Source organism: Prionailurus viverrinus, chromosome D3, assembly GCF_022837055.1.
Source record: "Prionailurus viverrinus isolate Anna chromosome D3, UM_Priviv_1.0, whole genome shotgun sequence".
Lineage (NCBI taxonomy): Eukaryota > Metazoa > Chordata > Mammalia > Carnivora > Felidae > Prionailurus > Prionailurus viverrinus.
Window position 1 is genome coordinate 7,208,976 of NC_062572.1, and position 18,464 is coordinate 7,227,439.

General features: G+C 41.5%; 1 protein-coding gene across 3 annotated transcripts in view; it reads right to left on the reverse strand.

The window, feature by feature from the left end:
• Positions 1 to 2,975: 2,975 nt before the first annotated feature.
• Positions 2,976 to 18,464, reverse strand: part of KNTC1 (kinetochore associated 1) — a 73,885-nt gene continuing 58,396 nt past the window's right edge. For all 3 annotated transcript variants that reach the window (XM_047827288.1, XM_047827286.1, XM_047827287.1), the window contains exons 52-64: positions 17,488 to 17,534; positions 16,022 to 16,100; positions 14,664 to 14,782; positions 14,155 to 14,290; positions 13,371 to 13,466; positions 12,949 to 13,005; positions 9,586 to 9,640; positions 9,429 to 9,492; positions 8,752 to 8,881; positions 7,608 to 7,697; positions 6,765 to 6,910; positions 5,925 to 6,015; positions 2,976 to 3,926 (exon numbers count right to left, since the gene is read on the reverse strand). In XM_047827288.1, coding sequence (XP_047683244.1) covers positions 3,906 to 3,926; positions 5,925 to 6,015; positions 6,765 to 6,910; positions 7,608 to 7,697; positions 8,752 to 8,881; positions 9,429 to 9,492; positions 9,586 to 9,640; positions 12,949 to 13,005; positions 13,371 to 13,466; positions 14,155 to 14,290; positions 14,664 to 14,782; positions 16,022 to 16,100; positions 17,488 to 17,534 — 1,131 coding nt within the window. In that variant the 3' untranslated portion in view covers positions 2,976 to 3,905. The remainder of the gene's footprint in view (positions 3,927 to 5,924; positions 6,016 to 6,764; positions 6,911 to 7,607; positions 7,698 to 8,751; positions 8,882 to 9,428; positions 9,493 to 9,585; positions 9,641 to 12,948; positions 13,006 to 13,370; positions 13,467 to 14,154; positions 14,291 to 14,663; positions 14,783 to 16,021; positions 16,101 to 17,487; positions 17,535 to 18,464) is intronic.

The window sequence follows — 18,464 nt, forward strand, 5'->3', positions numbered from 1 at the left end:
CTTCCCCCTTCCCCCTTTTTCTCCCGCCACAAGTAACGGACAAAGCCTTCCCGCCAAAGGACAGACAAAGGATGCCCAATCAGAGAACAACAAATGTCCTTACTTTAAAATCAACTAGGGGCGCCTGGGTGGCGCAGTTGGTTAAGCGTCCGACTTCAGCCAGGTCACGATCTCGCGGTCCGTGAGTTCGAGCCCCGCGTCAGGCTCTGGGCTGATGGCTCGGAGCCTGAAGCCTGTTTCCGATTCTGTGTCTCCCTCTCTCCCTGCCCCTCCCCCGTTCATGCTCTGTCTCTCTCTGTCCCAAAAATAAGTAAAAACGTTGAAAAAAAATTAAAAAAAAAAAAAGAAGGCAGTGGAAGGAAAGCAATCCACTAATAAAATTCTCTACTCCAAGTTGTCAAAGTAATGAAAATTAAGCCACCTCGTTCAAGGCAGGAGATGGTGAAAGAATGGGCATGAGTCATGAGAATTAAATACAGTAGGGCCTTTACTCAGTTGTTGCTAACTTCCCCCATTGTAATGAGGTGCTGTCATGTGTTCACATGATCATGACACATTCAAAGAAGGAATTTTACCCTGAAAATGGGTAGCTAAGCCTAATTTATTTCACACGTATTTAAAAAAATTTTTTGTTTATTTTGACAGAGTGTGAGCAGGGGAGGGACAGAGAGAAAGAGGGGGCGAGAATCCCAAGTAGGCTCTGCACTGTCAGCACAGAGCCCAATGTGGGGCTCAAACTCATGAACCATGAGATCACGACCTGAGCTGAAATCAAGAGTTGGATGCTTAACCAACTGAGTCACCCAGGTGCCCCCCTATATATATATAAATTTTTAAGAGCCTATTACATGAGATGCTGTTCTAGGGTTTGGGGACAACAGGAGTAGTGAGACAATCAATAAACACGCCGTGACAGCTTTGGATTGTATTGAGAAGGCGCTTGCAATAGCTAGTGACTGAGGTGGAGGTCAGCGGGGAGGCAACTTGAGTTGGGCTGTCAGGGAAGGCTGGTGAAAAGAGAAAGTGGTAGGTACGGAGGCTGGAAAGGTGGATGGGGACTAAATCATGTAGGACCTTGTAAGCCACTATATGGATGGGCAGGTAGCGTGGAGTTGTAACTGAAATCCAGCTTTAAATCCAGTGCTTCCTACAAATGTGACTGTCTCCAGGGACTGCCTTTTTGCAGTCGATCTACCAAAAGGAGAGCCCTTTATAATCCGTTCTCCCAGAATGGATTCTGTTTCTAATTTGAACAAAGATGCCTGTGTGCCTCAGTTGGCAACTTGGGTCTTGTGCTAAAGTGAAACTGGAAGCCAGTGAAAAGTGTGAGGCAGGGCAAAGTCAAGATCTGGCTTGTTTTAGGGATAAACAGTATGGAGAATGGCTGTATGGAGACAAGAGTGGAAAACAATCAAGGCTAATAAAAATATAATAAATGTAACAAGGATCCTGGCTAACTGTATATTTGAACTTCAAATAAACTTAAAAAAGTAAATTTAAATATATTTTGTGTTTTAAAAAATTACTTCTCTGGTATACCTAAAGCTAACCCTTTGCATGTCAGGACTTTATTCTGAACAATGAAACCAGTGTTGAGATTGGGAAAGAATCCTTCAGCTCAGTGTGACTCCATCAGGCATGCAGAGTCGTTTCCCATTTGTTACCTTCTGGTGCCACCACTTGACCCCTTCCATTCCTTGCACATTTATGCTCAAGACCATTCCAGGTTCCGCTTTCAGATGCAGCCAGAGGGTTTTCTTAAGGTTCAATTACATAAATATCAAAGAAATACAGATGTAAGTAGTGAGATATTATTTTCACCTATCATATTAGCCAAAAGTTTTTATTTTTTTTTTCAACGTTTATTTTTATTTTTGGGACAGAGAGAGACAGAGCATGAACGGGGGAGGGGCAGAGAGAGAGGGAGACACAGAATCGGAAACAGGCTCCAGGCTCCGAGCCATCAGCCCAGAGCCCGACGTGGGGCTCGAACTCACGGACCACGAGATCGTGACCTGGCTGAAGTTGGACGCTTAACCGACTGCGCCACCCAGGCGCCCCTAGCCAAAAGTTTTTAAAAGTCAGATTGGTCCATGTTGGGAAGAAGTAAAGCAGACATGCCTCTTGCTGGTAGGGACAGGAGTTTGTGAAAAAGATCTTTTGAGGGGAGGTGGGTGGGGGGTGGGCTAAACAGGTGAAGGGTATTAAGGAGGGCACTTGTTGGGATGAGCACTGGGTGTTATACGTAAGTGATGAATCACTAAATTCTACTCCTGAAACCAATACTACACCATATGTTAACTAACTTGAATTTAAATAAAATCTTGGAAAGAAAACAAAAACTTTTGAAACGCATGCAGGTTGGCAACGTACATTTAGAGCTTTTAAGATCTTCTTCATTCCTTTTGATGTGGTCAATCTGTTCCTGGGACTGTATCTTAAGGAAATAACTCCAAATATGGAAGAAGTTTTATGAAAAATACTGGTGCGGTCTAAATGTCCAGAATAGAGTAAGTAGAGGCCCATTTACACCTCCTTAGGAGGTTTTACAAATAAGGGAACTAAGGCTTTGAGAAGTTCTATAACTTGTCCAGTATCACACAGCTAGTATGTGACAGAGCCAGGATTCAAATCTAGGCTATTTTTACCCCCAAACCCAAGTTTTTAATCTATGATACCTTGACTATAATGTATAGAAAAATTTTTTTTCTTCTCATTAAAAAATTTTTAATGTTTATTTTTGAGAGAGAAAGAGAGACAGAGAGAGTGAGCAAGCAGGGGAGGGACAGAGAGAGAGGGAGACAGAATCCAAAACAGGCTCAGAGGTGTCAGCACAGAGCCCAACATGGGGCTCAAACCCACGACTGGTCATGATTTCATACCTGAGCCGAAGTCGGATGCTTAACCGACTGAGCAACCCAGGCACCCCAGAAATAAGGTTGTTCTCAACTGGAAAAACAAAGGCAAACTCATTCTGATTTATGAAATTCAATTTATACACACAAATAGAAAAAGACTACAGAGGCAGAATAAGAGTTGTGATGACCTTTTCTGCACGCTGGGTGGCGGCTGCTGGCTTTCAGCTCCACACTGCCCCCGCAGGCCAGCCTCTGTACTGCTGGTGCTGACAGCCTACAGCCGGCTTTCCCAGACACCTGGCCAGATGGGTTCCGGTTTGGTTCTGTCATTCTTGGCACTGGCAGGAGAATTAGAAGGTTGAACAAAGAAAAAGGAGTTGTTTCTTTTCTCTTTCGGTGGTGGCCTGGAAGCGGCAGCAATCGCTGAGGGTGACCGAGGGCCACTGGAGGCCGCGGCGGTGAAGTGGAAGGCGCAGCAGCCACCTCCTTGCGTCAGCTAACAGCCCTTTCCCCTTCCGCCTCTCCAGCGGCCCCTCGCTCTCCCCTTTGCTTTTCAGTCCTTCTAACACCTTTGTAACCAATTCCTGCTGTCCAATCCTTCTCTGCCTGAAATACCTAGAGTGGTTTCTGTTTTCCTGGCTGGCCTGATACGCTCTGCGGCAAAACTTAGATACATATTTAACTAGAACTCATTAGAAAGAGTGACATTATTCTTATTTGTATATGAAGAAATAGGATATAAGTAGTTGTTTTTCTTGTGGCCGGAGCAAAATACTTGTGCATTTAGTTTCCTTCCTGTGGGGTGCAGAAGACTGATGGTCTCTATAAGTTATACAAGTAACTGGTAAAGAAGATTGATTAACTCAAGACATGAGTTCTTTACAAGATAATAATCAAACTACTACGAAGCGCCTCAGTTGTTACTTGTTGGTCAACATTTGACAAGTTATAACACATTGACGGCACAACTTTAAAACCCTAATAAATATGATTAGTTAATAGTAGACTCCAAAGTCCCCTTTGTTCTTCTTAAAAGAGGTTGATCGGCTATGATCCACCAAGAAACATCTAAATGGGAAGAAACACAGAAGCATTTTTATTAATGCCATTTAGTTTTTTCAATAGAAAACAGATAAACTATAAAATTTGACTTAACTGTATTGCTAAACATCTACACATAAAGTTATTTGGCATTTAGACAGCTGTACTAGAAAAAAACAGATATATTTTAAGGGCCAAAGATTTGCCTCCTAAATCAATAATCTCCCTTTTAAAAAAAGGTAACCTAGGGGCACCCGGGTGACTGAGTTGGTTAAGCGTCTGACTTTGGCTCAGGTCACGATCTTACAGTTTGTGAGTTTAAGCCCTGCTTAAACTGCTTAAACAGAGTTGGACTCTGGGCTGAGAGCTCACAGTCTGGAGCCTGCTTCAGATTCTGTGTCTCCCTCTCTCTCTCTCTCTGCCCCTCTCCCCCCCCCAAATAAACATTAAAAAACTTTTTTTTGAAAAAAAGAAAAAAAATTTAAAAAGGTAACCTATGCCATTGATCACAACAGATTGGAAGTGGCCAAAGGAAGTTATTAATGAAAGTTAACAAAACGCAGGCTTATTTTAACATGCCTGATCTGGACCAAAGGAGGGGAAAAAACCCACAATTACTTAAACATGATTAAAAAATTTTAGGGGCACCTGGCTGGTTCAGTCGGTGGAGCTTGTGACTCTTGGTCTCAGGGTTGTGAGTTCAAGCCCTACTCTGGGTATAGAGATTACTCAAAAAATCTTTAGGGGCACCTGGGTGGCTCAGTCAGTTGAGCGTCCAACTCAGGTCATGATTCCAGGGTTGTAGGATCAAGCCCCACATCTGGCTCTGTGCTGAGCATGGAGTCTGCTTGGGATTCTCTCTCTCTCCTTTGCCCCCACTCGTGCTCTCTCTCTTTCTCAAAAAAAAAAAAAAAAAAAAAAAAAAGGTAAAAAATTGTATCATATATATATATAATTATTTTTTTTAATGTTTATTTATTTTTGAAAGAGAGACAGAGCTCGAGCAGGGGAGGGGCAGAGAGAGAGAGGGAGGGAGACACAGAATCCAAACCAGGCTCCAGGCTCTGAGCTGTCAGCACAGAGCCCAATGCAGGGCTCTAACCCACGAACCCGTGAGATCATGACCTGAGCCAAAGTCAGATGCTCAACCGACTGAGCCACCCAGGAGCCCACCCCCCCTTTTTTTTTAATTTTTTTTTTTTAACGTTTATTTATTTTGGAGACACAGAGAGACAGAGCATAAAGGGGGGAGGGTCAGAGAGAGGGAGACACAGAATCGGAAGCAGGCTCCAGGCTCCGAGCTGTCAGCACAGAGCCCGACGCGGGGCTCGAACTCACGGACCGTGAGATCGTGACCTGAGCCAAAGTCGGCCGCTTAACCAACTGAGCCACCCAGGCGCCCCCAGGAGCCCCTTATCTTATATTTAAATTCAGAATAGGAGTAAGAGTGATTTACATGCATATTTTATATATGAAAACATTTGGAAGGACATATACTAAAATGTTAAACAGTAAACCTATTTCTGTGTAGTGAGATTTCAAGAGATTAAGGTTTTTTTGTTTTTGTTTTTTGGCTCTTGCAAATTTGTTTTTTCTATGGTGAAAATACATATGTCTTTGGTAATTAAAAAGGAGAATTAAAAGAAATTAATGCCCAAGGATAAAATTAATCAGTACTTTTTGAAATTTAGTTTTTCACTTGCTTTGATATGAAAAATAAGACTTTATGAGGAATCATAATGCTGGAAAGCACCCAGGAGACCACGCAGTCCAGATGTGAAAACTAAAGCCTGCACAGGGTCAGTGAATGGCTGGAGACCACACTGCTGCAGAGAGTAGAACCAGGGCCTCTTGATTTCTAGGCTAAGAGCCCCTCAAACAAAAAGCAAAATATAAAAATATACATAGTTAACACATAAAAATACATTTATCTCCAGGACACAAGAACAAGTTGGGTCAATGTCAAGACCCTAGTGATATAAATGGTGTCACGTCAGAACCTGAGTAACGGTGGGCCAGCTTTACCTTCAGAATTTCACAGGGAGCGGCGTCTGGTGGTACAGGCTTCCCACAATGTTTTGAATATTCAGTTATAAACACTGAAGCTTCATCTAAACTATGGAATCAGAAAGAAAAAGAGCATCAGGAGGAAATCCTCGGGCATGATAAATATGTTTGCTATCTTGACTGTGGTGATGGCTTCATGGGTACATGTATGTCCAAATTTATCATATTGCATACTTGAATTACGTGTAGCCTATATATGTGTGTGTAGCTATGGTTGGATCACAAGTGGTAAGCAAACAGAAAGAAATCCATGGCTTGGTAATGAGAGAGAGATATGTCCCAAGTGGCCAGCACCGTTAGACTAAATGTAGGGACCAGGAAAGACTTCTATCCTGACAGGGTTTCCCTTCCTTAGTGTCAGCCATTTCTCTCTTCTCCTTTTCGTGTTCCAAATCCATTCCCAATCCTATCCCAGAAAGCTTATTTCCAAACTTGTGGCCGCCAGAAAATTAGACAATCAAGCTTAGCAAAAATTAGGTCACATAAAAGCCAGTAATTCTCTGAGCAAATGTCTAAGGAATAAAGTTGTAACTCAAGTTTTAGAGCAGGACTGTGAGATACCTATTTTGGGGGTTTGGAAAGTTTCTTGATTGTCTGATTCCAAGTTCATGTTCTAAGGGACTCAGTTACAAGACAACTAACCTCTGGGCATATGTGGTAATGCTATAGCTTAATATTCAGAGCCTTTCATTACAACCAAATAGTTGTACAATTATTTGATATTTTCCTCCAAAATAAAGATAAATTTTAAGGAAACTCTACAGTAAGTTGTTTTTGTTTGTTTGTTAATTAACTTACCTTAACTCATTTGCCAAATAGTTTACCAGCTCAGTGATGTTGTTGGAATTCATCATATGCAATTTCAACACTTGAAAGTATTTTGTCTTTGCCAAAATCCCAAACTCCTTCTTACTTATGATATTATTCAGAATCAGGTTTCTAATCTATAGAATGATAGGTATCATTAAATTAAAAATGTGTGCAATTCCAACTTCTTACTCAATACCCCCAAATTCCTTACTATCAGAAGTTAAATTGGGGCGCCTGGGTGGCGCAGTCGGTTAAGCGTCCGACTTCAGCCAGGTCACGATCTCACGGTCTGTGAGTTCGAGCCCCGCGTCGGGCTCTGGGCTGATGGCTCAGAGCCTGGAGCCTGTTTCCGATTCTGTGTCTCCCTCTCTCTCTGCCCCTCCCCCATTCGTGCTCTGTCTCTCTCTGTCCCAAAAAAAAAAAAAATAAATAAAACGTTGAAAAAAAAAGAAGTTAAATTAGCACTGTGTTGTGACTAAGTCTCTTTTTTTAAGGGGGTGGGGAAGGGGATCTGTTTTGGCCCATTTCAGTAACAGATTAAATCAATAAGAGGTAATTGCTCTGAAGCACTTTGGGACTTTTTAGGAGGAAGATCTGCTTACAACAACAAGCATTTAAGGCTACAGATTTTTCACTGAGCACAGCAGCAAATAAAACAGATGAGGTCTCTACCTTTTAAAAATTTATTAAGGTTTTAATAAAGGCAAAATAATTTTATATATTACCAAATAGGCAGAGATAGTAGTATTCAGCCTACTTTTGATTTAGGGAAAATTATTACCTTCTAATATAAAACTTTTCATGGCAAAAGGAGATGAAATTGCCTCTTACTTGATGTGAAAATCCTGCCAATTGGCCAGTATTCATATGCTCTTCTAATTGCTGTAAAATGATCTGAGGATTGCACGAGCCCAGAAAATTCTACAGGAAAAAAAATCAAACACAGTGGAAAAGTATTATTACTACTAATTTCTGTCAAATCTAAAAGGTTTTCATTTTTAAATTTGGAATATCTTTAACCATTTCTATTATAGGAAAAAAACAACTCTATCATATAACAAAAAATTAAGGAAATAAGGAAAAAGACATTTTATAAATACCTATTGTGACAACAAGGGCTGTTTAACAAGCATTTTGTCATTCTAAGTGCTGAAAGGACTCTATTTAAATACTAAAATTTTGAAAAGCATTAATGGATGAGTTTATGAATAGTCAAAAAACCCCCGAAGTCCAAGGCAAGCACAGATGGCTGTGAGAAAATGGAGTGAACAGACCAAATGACAGATAAAAAATATGCATGTTCATTTATATAAATCTTTATCTACTGGCTAAACTAACTTTGGGGAAATACTGCAAAACATTCCCAAGTGCTTTGTTCTATTTGTTCTGTATTGTAAAGGGAATGAGTTCGTTTTAAAAGTTCTGTCCTCAGAATGTTCATGGGTCCGTCCCTTTGTCAGACACCCACACACAAACCTGACAATTCCCTCTCTTATCTCCCACATCCAATCACTAAGTGAAGCTGCTCTATTTGGCTCATTCTCACTGCCACCACCCCACTTACAGCACATATCCCCTCGAGCCTTCCCTGCCCATTCACAGGCTGGTCCAGGCAAGTGCAACAGCTTCCCACACTTCCGCTCCTGCCTCCTCTCTCCCCCACTAAGCCCAAGGATTGTTCCCTCCAAAACAGTGCCTGAACATTTTACTTTACTTTTCCAGGAAACCTGACAGTTCCTCACTGATAAAGAACAAGGTCCAAACCCCTCTTAAGGCATCCCTTGGATGGACCTTGATCTATCTTTTAGGCTCACCTCCTGCTAAACCTGCATACAAACCTCCCACACCCCTCAGGCTGATGAACTCCTGCTTTGCAAGTCTGGTAAAAAGAAAACACCACCCCTTTTGTGGGGGCACAAGCAGTGGGAGATTTTCTGTTCCTCTGGCAGGCCCAGAGGAATAATTTTCGAGATACCTTAATTTGCTGATGTCTTTTTTCCGAGTGAGGCATGAGCATCAGACAGGCTAGTGCAAAAGCCGGAAGCTCTAACTGGACATAATGCCTGGCAACCGCAATCATGTCGAGATCATCTGAAACTGGGCATCTTCAAGAGAGCACATGAATTTATTAGTAATTTGTCAGATTCACGATATTATGTTGAGTCTTCCAGCTTTCCACAACTGTTACCTGATTGTGCTTTCAATGATTTTAAACATTACAGTGCCGGTGCATCACATACACTTAGTAATGAGTAACTTGAGTCTTCTTCGTGGAACAAAATATCCCACCCACTGGAACACAGAGCACTGACTGCCGCTATGATCATGTCTGAGGCCCACACATGCTTAAAGACACATTCTCAGAAGACTCAAAATCTGTGAGACAACACTTCATGATTTCAGGTAGTGATAAAAATACTCCTGATGTACATTAAAACTAATTTTAGGGAATGCTTATCGAGTATCAGTTTACGAGTTGCACTGCATGTGGAAAGCAGACATTGTGAAAATAAGAGAGATATTTTAAAAACAAGTGGTATGTTTAACTTCTCAAGAAAAATGAGTTACTCATTTAAAGAGGTGTATTAAAAAGAAATTTCATAAACAACACATATGATTTTGAGGGGGTAGGAAAACAATTATTTTACTTACTCTAGAACAGCGATGAGACTCTCTCGACAATCTGATAACTGACTGGGGCTCAGAGGACAAGATGCTGAAAAGAAACAATAATGTGTACACACACACACACACACACACACAGAGCTATAAAACGCCACTGTCAATGTTTCAGGGGAGAGAAAAATACCTGAAAGTAGGGGTATCTGAACCACACGCTGCCAAGCTTTGCTGAAGTAGGGAACCTAGGGAAACAAGCATGTTATAGGATTTGCACCACAGTCTCTCGGTTTTGCGGTCACAAAATTATATACTTAGAGCATATGTTCTGGATCCTAAGACCAAAAATGTAAATTGGTATCTCCTTATTCAAGATGGTTAGATTTTCGGATAATATTCTTTCCTTCTCTCTTTTTTAAAGTAAACTCTGTACCCAATGTGGGGCTCAAACTTGATCTCATGATCCTGAGATCAAGAGTCACATGCTCTACTGATTAAGCCAGCCAGGGGTCCTTGGATAATTCTCTTCATAAGTGTATAGTTCAGGATCTTATTACACAATCTTGGCTGATTTGTTATGGTTTTGTGTGGGGGAAAAAAGTGTCAGAAAACGAAACTCACACTCTTGTGTGCCACAAGCTGTGTGAGTCACAGGAAAGGGGCAACCAGACAAGAGAAAGGATTTCAAAAAGGAAGAAGGCAACAACATACGTTTCCACTCACAGGAGAGGGGTTAAATGACTCAGGATATATTTTGCTCCATATTATGGAGAATAATTAAGAGTTCAAAGTCATGGGGCACCTGAGTGGCTCAGTTGGTTAAGCGTCCAACTTTGGCTCAGGTCATGATCTTGAAGTTCATGGGCCCTGTCTCAGGCTCTGTGTTGACAGCTCAGAGCCTGGAGCCTACTTTGTATTCTGTGTCTCCCTCCCTCTCTGCCACTCCTCTGCTCGCACTCTGTCTCTCTCTCTCTCTCAAAAATAAACAAACACATACAAAAAAAGAGTTTAAAGTCATGAGATACCAAAAAGACTAAATGTAGAGGTTTCATAAGATTCAACAATTCCACTCCTAAGCATATGTTCGAGAGAAAAACACACATCCACATAAAAACTTGTACACAAATGTTCAGGGGGCACCATTATTCATAATAACCCAAATACCCTTCAACTGATGAATAGACAAATAAAATGCAGGTGTGTCCACACAGTGCACATGAGTCAGCAGTAAAAAGGAATGAGGCCCTGACACCCACTCCCATGCAGATGAACCCTGAAAACATGACACCGAATAAAAGAACAGAAGGCCACGTGGTGCAGGATTCTGTTGATATGACACGTCCAGCACAGACACTTCCAGGGGCGGGAGAGGGAGGAATAGTGAGTGACTGTTAATGGATATGGGGCATACTTCCGGGGTGAAGAAAATGTTCTAGAATTAGATAGTGGTGATGGTTGCATAACATCGTGAATATACTAAAAACCACTTAATTATACACTTTATTTACTTTTTTGGGAAAGGTTTTTTTGTTTTTTTTTTAAGTAATCTCTACCCCCAACGTGAGGCTCGAACTCACAACCCTGAGATCAAGAGTCACATGGTCTTCTGACTGAGCCAGCCAGGGGCCCCTTAGCTGTATACTTTAAAAGGGTACATTTTAGGGGCCCCTGGGTGGCTCAGTTGATTAAGCATTTGACTCTTGATTTCTGTTCAGGTCATGACCTCAGTTCGTGGGATCAAGCCCCATATCAGGCTCTGTGCTGACAGCATGGAAACTCTTGAGATTCTCTCTTTCCCCCTCTCTCTGCCCTTACCCTGCTTATGCTCACACACTTGCTCTCTCTCAAAATAAATAAATATTAAAAAACAAATAAAAGGGTAAGTTTTACATGGGAATTACATCTCAATTGAGAAAATAAAGGTAGGGGGGCACCTGGGTGGCCAGTTGGTTGAGCTTCTGACTTCAGCTCAGGTCATGATCTCACGGTTCATGAGTTCGATCCCCCATCGGGCTCACTGCTCTCAGCCTGTCAGTGCACAGGCTGCTTCAGATCCTCTCTCCCTTTCTCTCTGCCCCTCCCCACCTTGTGCTCTCCCCAAAATAAATAAATAATAATTTTAAAAAATTAAAAAAAAAAAAAGGTGGGTCTCTGAGCTCTATGGAACTATCTCCAAAACACCAATGTTATGTGGAAAAAACACTTTATCTAGCATGTGATTGCATGTACATGTACAAAAATGTATATATCCCTCCCCCCACACTTATATGCTACTAGGAAAGTTCTAGAAGAAAACATAAGAAACTATAAACAGTAGTTACTTCTGGGGAGATAATTTTGAAGGGAAATGGTAAAGGAGAATTTTCAAGTTTTACTCAGCATGTTTCAATGTTGTTCTAATTTATTAAGCTACGAATAGATGATATATTTCTACATTACATATTATAACAATTATGTGGTATACAACTTGTGAAATTTAGAAAAGATGAATAAGTCATTGTGTCTGATTTAAAGATCTTCTAAGTTCAAGAGGGGCAGGAATATATGCTTAAAACAAATTATACCATGGCAGGTGTTACAGCAGAACCAGTGTTTTGAGAGCATAAATGAAGATGCAGCTCAGGAGGCCTGGAGAACACGGGCAAGTGATGTCCTCAAGTGACCTCTGAACTAAATATTCTGGGTCCCAGCACCATTTTATTTTTTAAATGTCTATGTATTTGTGGGGGAGGGGGAGGCAGCAGAGGGGCAAAGAGAGAGAGAGAGAGAGAGAGAGAGAGAGAGAGAGAGAGAGAGAGAGAGAATCCCAAGCAGGCTCTGTTAGTGCAGAGCCTGATGAGGGGCTCGGACTCACGAACCACATGATCATGACCTGAGCTGAAATCAAGAGTCAGATGTTTAAGTAACTGAGCCACACAGCGCCCCCTGGCACCATTTTAACAGGACATCAGGTCTGTTCTTTTTTTTAATTTTTTTAACGTTTATTTAGTTTTGAGAGAGAGAGGGAGAAAGAAAGAGAGAGAGAAAGAGCAAGAGAGAGAGAGAGCATGAGAGGCAGAGGGGCAGAGAGAGAAGGAGACGCAGAATCTGAAGCAGGCTCCAGGCTCTGAGCTGTCAGCAAAGAGCCCGACGTGGGGCTCGAACTCACAGAGTGCAGATCATGAGCCGAAGTGAGAGGCTTAACTGATTGAGCCACCCAGGCGCCCCAGGTCCATTCTTTTAAACATTTTTTTTTTAACTTTATTTATTTTGAGAGAGAGACACATGCAGAGAGAGCATGTGAGCAGGGGAGGGAGGGAGGGAGGGAGGGAGAGACAATGAGAGAGTGAGAGTGAGAGTGAGAGTGAGAGAGTGAGAGAGTGAGAGAGAGAGAGAGAGAGAGAGAGAGAGAGAGAGAGAATATCCCAAGCAGGCTCTGCACTGTGACTGCACAGCCCAGACATCAGGTCCATTCTTCACTTGAGCCGGTGACTTCACCCAGTGCACTCAGCAGCCACAGGCCGTCAAGTATAAAGATTAAGTTCTATAAAATTTATTTTAGAAAACTACATACCTGCCATAATGAATGGACACTAGAAATGGCGGTTAAAACTTTCCTTAGATAAGGGATCTGTGAAAACAATAAAATACAGTTCTGAGTATCACTAAAATGGAAAGCTTCAACATGAAATATCAGATTCTTAAATTTTCAAAAGAGGTATCAGTAAAATGTATCCACCATGAGAACCAAAGAAATTCACTTCCTAAATCACAAATATCAAAAAAGGGCAGGGAAGCTTCCATTTCTTTCCAGCGAAATTTATGTCAGTTTTGAGTTAGCACTTCCTCTGGCCTAACACCAAGTTAAGTTTGGCACGAACCCAACAAGTCCATGTTTGCAGCGTACATCTGTTCGATACAAGCATCAGTGCAGAATGCTTAAGAGATGCTATGAGAAAGCTTTAACACACTGCAGTCTAGGGCACTGAGTCTCACCATATTGAAGCCAAGAAGCTTCTGCAAGAGTCCATTCCAAAGCTGCAGGTCATAGATTTTGTACTCCAAACAAAGTTCAGTCACCAACCTTACTGCCTAAAGCAGAAGAGACATTAAAAAAAAAAAAATCATACTGCTTCAAAAACAAACAAACAACAAAAACCCATACTGCTTCAAGATACCAGGAAATCAAAGCACCTTTGGAAAAGGTAGGGTGGCCACACACAAAATGTTTATAATCTAGATGTGTCTATTGCCTAATTTCAGTGAAGCCCTCCCCTCCTATCTCTCTAATGAAAGTAAAAAAGATTAAGATTATTCTCTTTCTTTCTTGCTGTCATGGATTCAAAGAGCATCTTGGGGCTTCCCTGTCTTTTTTCTATCCAAGATCAGTTTGCCTGTTGGCCTCATAACCCTCACGCCCTAGGCTCCAACTGCCTCGGAGACTAAATTCCCACAGGCAATGAGGAAGAAGAGAAGTGACGTCCCTCCTGACATAGGGACACTCTCTGTCCCTACCCATCTGGATGAGGACACACAGGCCTTGGGAAGGGATTACAAAAGTGTCCCTTTGTGGGTGGATATTAGGCCCTAGGCTTTAAGGGGCAGAGGTAAGGGGATCCTACAAGTTGCCTGTCACCTGTCAGGATAGGAAAGTAGAAACAGTCTCAGAGCAGCAAATTTGTTCAAGAATGAAGAATTTCTCTGGTTTTAGGCATTTGAGTGAAAACAAGGGTATCTGAGAAGATGGGGACCCCACCCTCAGACAACTCTATGTACATACCATGGATTCATGGCTGTGGTTTTTCCATAGACCCTTAATCATTCCTTCTTTAGGACTGTTGCAAAATAATTCATATGTGATGGGGATATTCAAAGTCTCAAACGATGCCAGAAAAGTTATACATTTCAAATAAGATCTGGAAAACAGAGGCATTTATGGGAATCATTCTTACAGGCCACATTTACATTTAAGATAAAAGCCACCAGAGGGCAATTATTAAGCCTGTTTGTTTTTAAATGTCTATTTTTTAGGTTTCTAAATATATTCACTGAATATAATATTAGAAATAAATCAATATGAGCAAGATCAAGAAAACATTCAGTTCCTAAATGCCTCAAAAAACTAGGGAAACAAGATGTTCTCAGAGGCCTACATCCCCTTTGCCAAAAGGTCAAGGGCACTCAAGGCATAGCATTCTAATGAACTCTCACAAACTAAGGGGTTTAAATGTTACATTTCCAAAGAACCCATCTGTTTCCTATTAATACAATTTAAAAATTTCTACTTACTTCACTTCTTGCATGGGTTTTTTGAAGAGAGATTCTATAGTTTCCTTGTCGGCCAAATATAGGAGACACTGAAGAGCTCGAGCTCTGTGGGCAAAAGTTAACTGGCGCACACCCAGCGTCTGTAAAACCAATGCAAGTTTGCAGAGACACATGCATGTTGCAGCTGGGTACATGAGTTTCAACTTAGGTAGCATAAGCATCGTGAAAAACAAAAATTAAAGTCAATCTCTGCCCTTAGGGAGCCAGTGGTTCTCAAAGCGTGGTCCACAGACCCTTGGCGGACATTACTCAAACTCTTATAGGTGGGAAAGGGTCAAAGTTACTTTCACAGCATCACAAAGATATTATTTGCCTTTAGGCTGTGTTCATACCTGCACTGGTGGGTGAAAGTGTTGGCACTAATCACAGGAACACGCGGTTGCTGGGGCAGCTGTGGTGTGCATCACAGCCATGCATGCACAGTATTGAAAACCAAAGGTGACTTCCACTTAACAAGGTTCTCGACAGAACGGTAAAAATTAGTTTTACGAAACCTCACCTCTTGAATACGTTGAGTTCACACTTGAATACGTATTAATTAATTAAAATGTATTCATCAATGTGTGTGACCGAATGGGAAGTACACGTAAAGCACACTGCAGTCTTACGATTTATGAATAGTTGTGAGCTGAAGCAGCCACTTTAAATGGAACGTCATTTTTACTTGAAACAATGACTATCAGATAAACTAATATGAGGAAGAAAGAAAGAAAGAAAGAAAGAAAGAAAGAAAGAAAGAAAGAAAGAAAAAGAAAGAAAGAAAGAAACCCTCCCCTTGCTGTTGAGAGCATATAATCAAGCATCTTAGATTTCCCTCTTTTCTTCCTTCTATCCAAGACCCATTTGCCTCCTGGCTCTTTCTCTCCATTTCTGTCTCAGAACATTTCCACGGGCAAAAGCCTGAAGGCCAAAGAAGTAGTGTTGCCTTTAGGGAAAAGGGAAAGTTTAGTGCAGCTAACATTTAGTGGGGAGGGAGGGAGGGAGGCACAAGCAGAGGGTGAAGTAGGTCCTGCAGGGCGTTGAGACCAGTTGGTTTGGCCCCTGGTATTAGGAATGTTGTCCAACCAAGGAGTTAATAACTTTAAATGCAGATAACTGTGGGAACTGTCAATTGGTTCAGTTTGCCAAACAGGATGTTACGGAAGCTAGCACCTAATAGAGCCTGCAGATACTATAGTCCTGATTACCAAGTAAAATACGCAGTACTTTGAGTACTTAATGTGTAAGTGAGCATTATCGTAACCATCCCCTAATGGTATCAAGCACAGTAAATACGCAGGAAGAAAAGGGTAAGCTGAGACTCTGTGTCCAGGGCTTACAGTTGTCGCTGATGTTGCAAACACGAACAGCATTCTTGAACTGTAATCAATCGGGCGAGACAGAAGGAGATACAGGACTCTGGGGAAAAAATATTTTAAATTACATTTGGATTTTAATTTAGTGATCGGTTACCCAAACAACAGACCTTTTGCTGTCCATGGAAAAAGTTACCAGACATCCCAAACATGGGCCTGAAGGATTATGGGTCAAGAACATTTTTGCTTTTCCCCTGAATGGATGGTGTGCTTTTCTTGAGTTGCAGGCATAGCTAAAGAAAATAAATACGATAAATGCCAGGCCCCAGTCTTCTCATCTATAAAACAGCCAATCTCTGATAATTTAAATTCTATTTAAGAAATTAATACAAACTATAGCTGCAAAGTACATTGGATCCTACACATGGAAAATTCTATTTTAGTTCACAGGACCTTGTTAAGTGGCACAATTCAACCTCTAGACTCAGGCCTGACTGGCCCCCCTCCAGAGAAGGGCAAGATGGATGGGGTGGGCAGGGTACCAGGCAAAGGAGAGGGTGGAGCTTTCAGTGGGAAATGGCAGGAAGCTACAAAATTAGTATGAAGTATCCCTTTGGGATCTCCTAGGGATTTTTTTTCTCTCTTTGAATCGTTTCTCTGTAAGGCTTTCCATCGTGGCTGGTTCAGTTAGACACGGCAGGATGAATCTACCTGTTGCTTAGACAAAGGTACCCCTGTGTTTCAAAGACTAAGCAAGGACAAGGTGGGGTCCACAGGAAAAGAGGACATAGAAGGGGTGGTAAGCCACCTCTGCCCAAACCAGGAGAAATTCTTCTCTTGGGTTTGCCTTTTCACATCCTCTCTATCAGATCCAGGGCGGACGCAGGGTGTAAGGCTTCACAAGTGACTTGACCTACTTTTGGTCTAGACCAGGAATGGCAAAAAGCTGGCACGCATGTCACCACTCCCTCTCCTGTGCCTGTGCCAAGCATCATTAATGGATTACCATATCCTTTTAGATTTGGGCCCAGATATGGTCAGCAAGCCATGACCAATCAGATTTAGCATGTTAAATGAAACCAACGTGCCTTGCTTGGTCTCAGTCTTAGGTTAGAAGGGGAAAGGAATGCTGGTGGCCCATACCTGAACCAGCCCAGCTCACGTGGGGGACAGAATACATAGGGGTCTGGGGCCAGAGTCCTAGCCTAGCAAATAAGAATACTCCTTTGTTTGAGGTGCATTCTCTGCTAAAGAACCCTCAACGTCAGTAGGGACTCACTGAAGGTTCAGAAATTCTGGATCTTGGTTGTTTATTCCACTGGAGATAGTTGTACATATTCATGGCCATATATCAATGAAGTGATTCTTCTCAGAGACTCTGACCCAAATTATAGGAAGAAAAGTCTTTTCAAAACCAACCTCTGACAGATTTGTTTTAAGACTCCTACTGGGCAACAAGATACAGACACATCTAAGTAAAGAAAGAGTACCTTCGGAGTGCTTCATCTTCTTGAAGTTCAAATAATTCTGACGGTTTCTTGAAAAAGTGAAAAACAAAGTCAAAAAACTAAAATTTTGTGGACTATAGAAGCTAACACAACCTATTAGGTGAAAAACCCAATACACAGAATTGTTTACATAGAAGACATTAGAGTGTAACCCATTACTTTATGAAAAAACTTTTCCTTTCAAAATTAGTTTCCTCACATTATTCAGTCAACAAATATTTACTGAGCACTTACTATGTGCCAGGAACAATCCCAGGCTCGTGGGTTGCCTGAGTGAATGAAACAGATGTTCCTGTCCTCCTGGCGTTTACAGTCACTGGATAATTTTTAAAAGGAAAGGACTCCATGGATTTTAAATGAGTCCTTGAGTAATTCAGTACAGATTTACTGGGACTTACAAAGCAATGTGCAAGGTGCTATGGACAGTCCCAGTTCCTGGCTTCAGGGTGCTTTTGTTCAGTTCCTCGAATTTATGTATAAGTTAAAACACATCGGTTTCTGAGTCAACCACAGATTCTATGAGGCCTAGATATGCTTCCATTTCCATTGAAGCACAGTCCTTGTTCTTTGCAAACATTTAATAAATACTTGCTAAATTGGATGCTAAGGGATATAAAAAATAATTAAAAACCTAATGTCATTTCAGTTATAGTATTTGTTGACACATACATTTTTTTTCAAGCATATCTGCCTATGTGGATAGAGGAAGGCTCCCTAATTGAGTTCTGCCTGAAAACGCAGAAGTACTGCAGAAAATTCTGTGTTGGGATTGCTGAATCCCAGCATAAATGTCAGTGATACTACTTCTAACACTATATGCCTCCTGATGTGATACAGTGAAAAAAAAAAAAAACACATTACCTATATGGTATCCTTGCCCAAAACACATAACCTGAATCTAACCATGAGAAACATCACAAGGAGACATTTTGCAAACCAACTGGCTGGCCCCCTTTAAA